The sequence below is a fragment of the Oryzias latipes genome, chromosome 12, assembly GCF_002234675.1.
Source record: "Oryzias latipes chromosome 12, ASM223467v1".
NCBI classification, from domain to species: domain Eukaryota; kingdom Metazoa; phylum Chordata; class Actinopteri; order Beloniformes; family Adrianichthyidae; genus Oryzias; species Oryzias latipes.
This window is the reverse complement of record NC_019870.2, coordinates 18264257-18273834: the sequence shown is the minus strand read 5'-3', so window position 1 is coordinate 18273834 and position 9578 is coordinate 18264257. Positions and strand designations below refer to the sequence as shown.

The 9578-nt window shown below is 43.1% G+C and overlaps 1 protein-coding gene and 1 long non-coding RNA gene across 2 annotated transcripts; one reads left to right on the top strand and one right to left on the bottom strand.

Annotated features, from left to right (window-relative positions):
• Positions 1–1268: 1268 nt before the first annotated feature.
• Positions 1269–8608, top strand: dusp4 (dual specificity phosphatase 4). Its single transcript, XM_004074863.4, has 4 exons — positions 1269–2264; positions 2948–3075; positions 4837–5056; positions 6958–8608. The coding sequence occupies exons 1-4, from the start codon at positions 1883–1885 to the stop codon at positions 7344–7346; spliced, it is 1119 nt and encodes a 372-aa protein (XP_004074911.1). The 5' UTR covers positions 1269–1882; the 3' UTR covers positions 7347–8608.
• Positions 2273–4827, bottom strand: LOC110016091. The gene is made up of 3 exons (XR_002291366.1): positions 3960–4827; positions 2657–2828; positions 2273–2502 (listed from the first exon to the last, which is right to left on the bottom strand). It is a non-coding gene; the product is annotated as an uncharacterized LOC110016091 (long non-coding RNA).
• Positions 8609–9578: the final 970 nt, after the last annotated feature.

Genomic DNA, 9578 nt, shown 5'->3' with positions numbered 1-9578 from the left:
CTTTCCTGTTTTCTGTTTTGAGTGTTGGCCTGGATTGCTTTCAATCTGTTTTTGTCAGAATTTTTTTCCTGACATCTGCTGCCAGGCTGCTCTCTTTCCCTCCGTATCCATGGAAATGAGATCAACATGCAAATACCTGAGCATGGTGTAAGGCTTGTGTGATAGGAGAATGCAAATGACATCCGCTTGCAGGATTACACACCCACGCACACAGATACACACAAGTATCATTCCAACCCCAACCAGACTGAGGTAGCCTAATGCATAAACTGCAGCTCTAGAATAACAAAAATTGAACCAACAATTTCAGTAAAACTCAGATCTGAATCCCATCTGAATTCTGGTATTATTTTGTGTAATATTTTATGTAATAAAATATAAATAATAGTGATCTATTTAAAAGCCTTCCCAGTGGTCTTTTGTTTTTATTTTTTAACTAAAATCAAAAACTTGGCAACTGCAGTGGCAATAGTTCTTTAGAAATTTACCTCTGAGTTGTGGGCGGGACCATCGGTAAAGAGTTAGCCCCGCCCCTACTCTCCAACATCCATCTGTTTACACACTCTCCTGCAAGCTTACAGCCCTTCTCACACACAAAAACACCCAATGCAGCAAAAAAGGCGAGGAATATTAAAGCTATCCAGCCGTACAGTTTGAGCCAGATTCCGGGTCTGATGAGGAAAACAAAGACGTACATGGACCTATTTGTTTGCAAGTGGATGCATCAGATTGGAGCAGAGAAGGAAGCTTGTGGCTTGCGGTAGTCATTTTTTAACTTGTCCTGTCCAACAGCTGAGCAAATAAGAGCTGAATGCCTCTTGTGTTGGACATATTTTATTTTTACAACATGGGTTAATAATCATTTGACACAGTAGTTGTATGTTTGAATGAACCCCTTTTGCAATTTTAGCTAAACTTTATTCATCTTACTTATATTTGTAACAGTTTTTTGTTGTTGAACCGGACGGAAAAGAAAGGGAGGGAAGAAGAGAGGGGTTATTGGAGAGGGAGGGTTAGGAGGGTGATTTGGGGGGGGGGGGGGGTAAATTAAGCAGCATAAAGCAACAAATGGATGTTTATAATCATTACGGTCAGGTTTAGAGATAATTCAAATCTAGAAGAGGCATAGTAATTTCTACGTCACACCTACAAGCCTTTTTTCAAACAGCATTTTTTTGTCTGCTCCTGTATCATAAAGATTTAACAAAAGAAGTCCTCAAAAACACAATTTAAGCGGATTTTTTTTAAATTAAGTAATATTTAACCAAAAATATAATTGATTTAATAATAAAAATTGGGATTTTTTTATCATTTAGTTGTTTTTTATTTCTAAACAAATCATTTTCCAGTGTGGCCTCTTTTATCCTCAACAACAACAAACCAAAGAGGCTAAAACCTTGACAAATCCGTGTGCAGCTCAGCAGCTTTGGACTGAATCTCAGTGTTAATTCGGAACATTTCCTCCCGAGAGGTTAGCACTAAAATGCGGCTGTTAGCTGCTGGTGTCTTCGGGGGCTTATCGCCTCTGGTTTCATTGATGTCTGTCTTTCTTTGTGAATGAGCGGCGGAGGAGGAAAGGGCACGATGGAGCTGCGGGCTCTGCGATAGGCTGCTGCTAGTTGACGTCACCTCCGCCGTGACGCGATGAACTCATTCATAAAAAAAAAAGAAAGAAAACGAGAAGGAGCGCTGAGGAGAAACACAGAGAGAAAGAAGGAGACAAGAAAAGGACGGAGACACGGTTAGGATGCGCGCGTAAAGGACAGGCGCGGAGTCCACGCACGATCTGTGCGCCTTGGAGAAGCAGACCAGCGGGAGAAAAACCCACATATTTGTAAAAAAAAATAAGAAGAAGAAGAAGAAGAAAAATTAAAATTACAAAATGCTAAGTGCGATGGAGGAGCTGGGAGAGATGGACTGCACGGTGCTGAAGCGGCTCCTGAAGGACGACAGCGCCAAGTGCCTGCTGCTTGACTGCCGCTCCTTCCTCGCCTACAGCGCCGGGCACATTCGGGGCGCAGTCAACGCCCGCTGCAACACCATCGTACGGCGGCGGGCGAAGGGCTCCGCGCTCAGCCTGGACCAGATCCTGGCCGGGGACGACGAGGTCCGGAGCCGCCTGCGCTCTGGGATGTACTCCGCCGTGGTTGTGTACGACGAGAGGACGCCGGACACGGAGGCGGTGAAGGAGGACAGCACCATGATGCTGGTGCTCAACGCGCTGTTCAGGGACTCACTGGGAACGCGCACTTACCTGCTCAAAGGTACCTGTTTACCCAATGAGTTCATTCAAATGATAAGATACTCATTCAATTTTTCATTTTCTCTCTGAAATAGAAGAACAGGCTTAAATTTCTTATGTAAAACAATTGTACAGTAAATATGACATACATCTCATAAAATAGATTTGTTTTAATAGATTGTACACATAAAAATGGAGTAATTTCTCCTTGCAGATGTGCTTCATTGTCATCATCACACACACACACTCACAATTGGGAGCTAAATGAGCAAGGCAGCACAGATGAGTGGAAGCCATGCCGAGATCATTTCATAAAAACAATGCACCCCATTGGAGGAAGGAGAAAGGGGGAGAGAGAAAAAAAAATCAGCCTCTGGTTTATCTGTTCTATATTTAGAAGGAAGGGAATCTTACCAAACCAAAGGCGGCTGCAAGCTGCGGCGCAACCCCCTTCTTTTTTTGAGCATCCTAACAGTGCGGATGCCTTTAAAGCAGAGTGTGTGCAGCTCGTAAAGATGACACACTCTGGTTGTTAGGACGTGATTCTTGGAGAGGAGACGGCAGAGGATTTCCCACAAATCCACACCTAAAAATAAAAACATTGAGATCTAATCTCGTGCATGTATATGGTGGTTTGGGCGCATCCCCCAAAGTGCATGTATATGGTGGTTTTCAAGCTTCAAATAAAACCCTCCTTGTTTTCAGGGGGATACGACAGGTTTTTCTCAGAGTATCCTGAGTTTTGTATGAGGACCAAATCCTTACCGTCCCTCACCAGCCAGTCCAGCATCGACTCCTCCTGTTCCTCATGTGGAACGCCACACAATGATCAGGTAAACTACCGAAAAACAGCATCATCTTATCCATCCTTCATCCATTTTATTTGGATTTAGACCGGCATATCCATAGTCCGGCCAATTGTTTCTGTGATCAAAACCATTATTTTGCACCATGACTACGGTATTTCGTATTTTCTGTTCACATTATTCACATTTAGACGTTTACAGTCGTCCTTTAATAATTAAAAATCCACAACATTTAATGTGATCCCAGACTTAATGTTGACAAAGGTTTTAAAAATGTGTTTTCATTTCATTTCTGGTCATCAAATAAAAAACAGTAATTTGGGTAAAAATATGTTTTCTGTTCTTTTTTAGAAATGGAATAAAATCCCATTGCAAACGTAATTAAAAACGTAATAGTTAATTTGCATTTAATGTTATTATATGGGTCCAAAGAATGCACGCCGATTGGTTGGCCCTCACATATTTTCCCCTCACCAAAACTGGCCCTCTTTGCAAAAGATTTGGACCCCTCTGATACAGATGATGTTAACACAGAGTTAGTTTCTTTTTCTTTTTTGTTCCTGTGCTGTTTTGGAGTAAACAGCTTCATGTGGTTTGTTTGAATCGGCTGCTTGTGTCGCAATTTGCTGCCCTGGAAGTCATAGTTCAGGATCGATTTAGCTCTGCAGCATTTCCTGTGACCTGGGTGGCCTTGTTGGTTTTTTCGACAGTCATCTGTTGTTTGAGCTTGCAGATTTTATGCAACGCTCGCAGTCACATGTGCTTTAAATCTCCTGGAATGCGTGAGGGGAGAGACACTCACAAACCCGGCCTCTGTGTGCGTTTCCCTCCCTCCCAAGAAGAATGCTCGATTGTCTCCGCCATGCCGTCAGGTGCAATCGCGGTTAGGGGGAAAAAAAAATCAAGCTTACCGTGGAAGGAGAAATATGACTGAGGGTCTCTGGATGTGGCTCCCCCCACTATCAGTCTGGTCTCACACTACACCCTTTAGTGGTATTGATCATTTCCTGACTCTTTGTCAGGGCCGAGTTCGTCAGCAGCCATGACACAAACAAACTGAGCTTTTGTCGATATGTGGCAGTGCCATTAAAGACTGCCGCAGACCAGCTGACCTCTCACATCCAGTAAAACTAGATCCACTCCTCATGAAGTAATGTGTTTTGGCTTGTGGTTCCCAAATGGAGACTCAATACCAAAGCTTTGTTGTTTTTTAACAATATTTTTCTCATGAGCTTTTAGCAAAGAGGAACTTCATGCTCAGGATTTTTTTTTATTCTACTGCAGATACTTCTCCTCTACAGGAAGTGTCATAAGTATTCATGCAATCACTCAGCTGCTGCTCCATGCAGGTGTGCTGCACTGTGGCGCAGTGGGGCTTTTTCTTGCACGGCAGCAGCTGCAAAACAAGTGTTGCAGGAGTAAAGTGATTCTATTCCTAGAAGATCAGTTCGACAAACTTGAATAAAGCTAGTGGAACAGTCAAGCTGATGTTGTCTAAATTTTGTGGCTTTGAGGTTGGAAATGTTTCTCAGGTCATTTTTTGTGTTGCAAATGTCAAAGCAGCACAGTCAAGTCAAAAACCGCCCATCTGCAGTGAACTTGTGTTCGTCACACAGATAATGAGCTGCTTCTGCTCCGCAAGAAGCATTTCTAATGTGATAAAGCGCTGATGAAGACAGTGTTCCGGTGTCATGCACTATATACCCTTTTCTGGAGTGTCCTCCTTCCCCTGGCAGATTCAATTATAAAGATACATTTTTAAAGAGTTTGAATCTTTTCCTTGTCCAGGGTGGCCCAGTGGAGATCCTCCCATTCCTCTACCTCGGCAGCGCCCTTCACGCCTCCAAAAAGGAGGTTTTGGACGCCATCGGAATCTCTGCCTTGCTGAACGTGTCAGCCGACTGCCCCAACCACTTCGAGGGCGCCTATCAGTACAAGTGCATCCCTGTGGAGGACAACCACAAGGAAGACATCAGCTGCTGGTTCCTGGAGGCCATTGAGTTCATAGGTCAGTTCATCTCACACACCCAAAGGCTGTGCTCAGCTAAACCGGGAGCCTGTCAAGCATGCTTGCTGCTTTTTTAGGTCACATCATTTAGTTTGATTTCTTTGAATATTGTTTTTGTGGGACCATCTGTTTGACAAGCTTCTAATTAGTCTGCAAAAAAGAGTTTTCGATGAAAGATCTCAAGTCTACAGGCAGTATTTTTATGTTTTTTTTTTTATTCCAAAACCATGTTGATGTTACAATGTTTAGTCAAAACTTGACAAACCAAATATACAGTGATCGAGACAAAAAAAAAAAAAAAGAAAATTTGCAACACAAACTCAGTTTTGTGCCTATTTGACTTTGCACATCCGTGTTGTTTCTAGGGACCGCATCTTCTGCAGCATTGTTGTTTCTTTGCAAGCATGCGCTCTAGAGGGTGTGTGTGTTGGTGCTCGTGTGCGTCAGAGTTAGCTGCTGTGGGACCAGAGTCTGACTCATGTGCTGCTACCGGATGAGCAGACGCCATGGCGGAGTTACCTGGACTGTGACAGAAAAAATGCAAAAATATATATATATATATAGGAGAGAATAAAAAAAGAGATCTAAATTCTAATAGCAGTGATTCAGGCGAGACTGGTGAAGGCTACAGAATCCAAAATGTGGAACATGGGAAACTTTGAAGTTTCTTCCGTTTTTTTCGTTTTTTCTGTTTTTTTCCTGCAGGATGCCACAAAACTGTCCAATAATTCATCCAAAATGAGACTCATGGTCAAATTGAGTTACAGTAAATACTCTAATCATCTCCTTCCTCAATCTTGTTACTCTCCAAAATTAAGTAATAACATATATCTATACACAAAGAGGCGGAACTATAAATAGAGAAGAGGAGGAGGTGCAAAAGGGAGGAAGATGACTCAAATCTTGCACTTGTGTGTTTTGGTTACTGTAAGTGCGACTGGCTGCTGTCTCGCTTTGAGGTTGGGTATCTGCGCAGAAAGGCGTCGATATGAGAATGTGGAGGAGAGGAAACGAAAGCAGTTTGAGGTGAAGCTTCACTGTACATCTGTTGTGTTAAAGATGCTTTCACTGTTAGAAAAAAAAAAGTGACACATTTGGTGAGAAACTGTGAACATCCTGGAGGCGGATAACTCAACATTGTTACTAAAAATGATTCATTACCATTTTATTCTTTATCATTTAAATCACAATTTACTTCATCAGTTTGTCTGAGCAGAATTTGACAGAAAGAAGAGGTTGTCAAAAGAGCGTCTGGCTGAGAACACAATGACTAAGATGCTTCAGCTTCTATAACTTATTTAACTCTAACTGATGGAAATGGGTGGCTTCTCATTCCTAGAAACAACCAAGTAAGAAGATACATCCGCTGTTGCATAAGAGCATGTTCCTCTGGTTCAGATGGGTCAAATCATCCATCTACACATTAACAAAAGAAAAACAGATGTAGAGAGTACTGTTTATTTTTATTCTAAGAGCTTTATGTCCCGTCCTTTCATTTATTTTCAAAGCGTTCCCAGAGTTTTATTTAATTACAATTATGCCCAAATAAAAAAAAACTCATTTTCTAGGACATTGTTTATGCAGAGCAGCAGTAGTGTATTAAAAATTCACCGATGAATTGTGGGTGGGACCGTTGGCACGGAGCAAGCCTGCCCCCATATCCCATCATCTATCTGTTTACATGCTCTCCTGCTAGCTTACAGCCCCTCACATCCCCAACCTTTGTTTGACCACGAGTCTCACTTTGGATGAATAATTGAATAATTTGTGGCATCATACTTATTTTTGAGGAATACAAAAACAAGAAGTTGGAGCCTAATAAGTCCAAATTTACCTTCAGACTGGAGATGTTTGTGTTTTCTTATCTAACACATAAACCTCTGACCTTTCTTTTTTCTCAGATTCTGTTCGGGACTCCAGTGGACGAGTGCTGGTCCACTGTCAAGCAGGCATCTCGCGCTCTGCCACCATCTGCCTCGCCTACCTGATGAAGAGGAAGCGCATTCGTCTGGATGAAGCCTTTGAGTTTGTGCGCCGGCGTCGCAGCATCATCTCCCCAAACTTCAGCTTCATGGGACAACTGCTGCAGTTCGAGTCGCAGGTCCTGGCTACGTCATGTGCTGCGGAAGCGGCCGCCACTGCGAGCCCGCTGCTCGGACCCAAGTCCACGGTGGCCACCAACTCAGCCACAGCCACGCCCACCTCCCCCTTCATTTTTAACTTCCCTGTTTCTGTGGTGAACCCTGCGTACCTGCACCACAGCCCAATCACGACCTCCCCAGGCTGCTGATGGACAGCCACCCCCACCTCTCGACCCAACTTGAAGGGCAGACTGGGCTGCCATTGGCTGAAGGAGCTGTCAGTCTCACTGACCTCTGCAGGACGTAGATGCTTCCAAGGCCCTGAGATAAAAAACGTCAAGGTGCCTGATTAAAGACACAGTGAAAGGACTTTGTGAAGTTCAGAAACCAGCTGACGCTCCTTTCCGATTTCTTCCAGTTGACCAAAACAAAAAAACAAACAAAAAAAAACAAACTGGTTTTCAAAACGTGTTTCCTAAACCAGGTTGAGTGTTGGACCGATATTGACTTTCTTCCACCATGCACAGAGGGACACCGACTCACAAAACCGGATCCAGAGAGGCCTGCTCAGCAGCAAAACCCTCTTCTTCTCCATCTCCCGCACACATCCACCACCACCAACTGAATAAGCTCAGTATGAAGACAGCCTGTTGCTATGGAGAAGTGGTCTTTAGTAGAGGAGATGGACACAGGAAGGAAGGAGGAATTTTAAGCATCCGCTCTTTTCTCTTTGGGTGTCCCTCCTGTTGGCAGACAAAAGAGGTGGATTGAAAAAAAAAACCGAGGGGAGGAGACAGTGACAGAAAGCAGGAGCCTCTTCAGTGACAGGTGCTCTGCCGGGGATCCGACCGGAGCTTCCTGTCCTTCATGCGTCCTCTTCCTCCCTTCCGTCTCTCCCCCACCTTCCTCTCATCTCCTTTTCATCTCTTTATGTCGCCTGCCTCCTCCTCCTCCTCATCTTTGCCTCTCATCTTCATCCTGCCCTATCCCCTCCATCCCTTCCTACAGCTGTCTCCTCACTGAGGAGTTCAAATTAAGAAAAGGAGATGACAAATAAAAGGCCATGCCCCTTTTATGTGGAGTGGGAAACCCCACTTCAAGTTTCTGATACACTTTGGGAAAGTCCTTTTGCTAAATGACGTTATTTTTCCTGAAAAACCACCACATGGAGTGAAGAAAATGGCAATTTAAGTAAACAGCATCCCCTTTTTTAAAGGGACATTTATAAAAATGTTGAATTTTTCAGGGGTTTGGCCAAAATAATTAGGCAAAAACTATGAGGATGCCCACTGTTTTTTCATTTGTATTGTTAAATTGAGGCCTTGTTTTTCGAAGACCACATGGGAGAATTTAGAGCACATCATCCCCCAGAAACAGCTTTAGGATAGGACCAAATGTTGTATTGTTTAAAAAAAAAAAACCTTTGAGACCTGGACACCAATTCTTCTTACTCAACCCTTGTGCTATCTTAGATGACCCCACCCTTACTTTGACGTGTTCTCCCTACCATGACAAAGGTGGATAAAGGTGGAAAGATTTCATGTAATCCATGGACACCATAGTGAAGATCACAAATCATTGAAGAAAAAAGGTTCAGCACACTGTCTAGTGGGTCTAGATGACCCCACTCCCAATGTTAAAGTGCCTAGGATAGCACAAGGGTTAAGTTGTCTTCAAAAGAGTGCAGAAACAGACTGAAAACACGGACTCCTGTGAGGTGCCTTGGAAACGTTTTTTTTTTTTTAGATAATGGCAACGATGTACATGAGTGGCAGGTGGTCCTTTCAGGTGTTTGTGCCTTGTTTGTGAGGGTAAATCAGAGGGTTGAGCATCCCCAGATTTACCAGAAAAGCATTGTTTCTCGGCCGTCGTCGTCGCAAATAATCGTGGTCCAAAAATTTCAGATTTTACAGACTTTCTCCACACTTTCACAATGGAAAGGAATTTTCTAAAAGGCCGTCCGTTATAAACTCAAACATGTTTATTTATTTATTTTCAGTCAAAAATCACATTTTATGTAAATATGAAAACTTGAAAAATCCTTTTCAGTTTTAGCTAAAAGGACCCAAAGTGTCTTCCGATACAGTTGGAGTTCCACCATTTTTAAAATGTTTTTGCCTCATTTATAAAGGAGTCATACAGAAAACATGGACGGCACGCGCACACCTTACTTTCAAGCACAACTAGGGCAGAAACTTTTGAATCGGAGTCAGAATTACACCAAACCTTTAGAATAACACACTTGGCTGCACAAGACCCGTCCAAACAAACACAGGACATTTTTAAGGAGAACACACCCTCTCTGCTTTTGAAGATTGTCGGCACCTATCTCTGTAGCACTTTGAAGTGATGCAATACTGTATTTGTAATTTATGGCGGATTTGCACATCATGGTGATGATGCCACTCTGACTTGACTTTGTGTGGAGAGAGGAGAGAGCA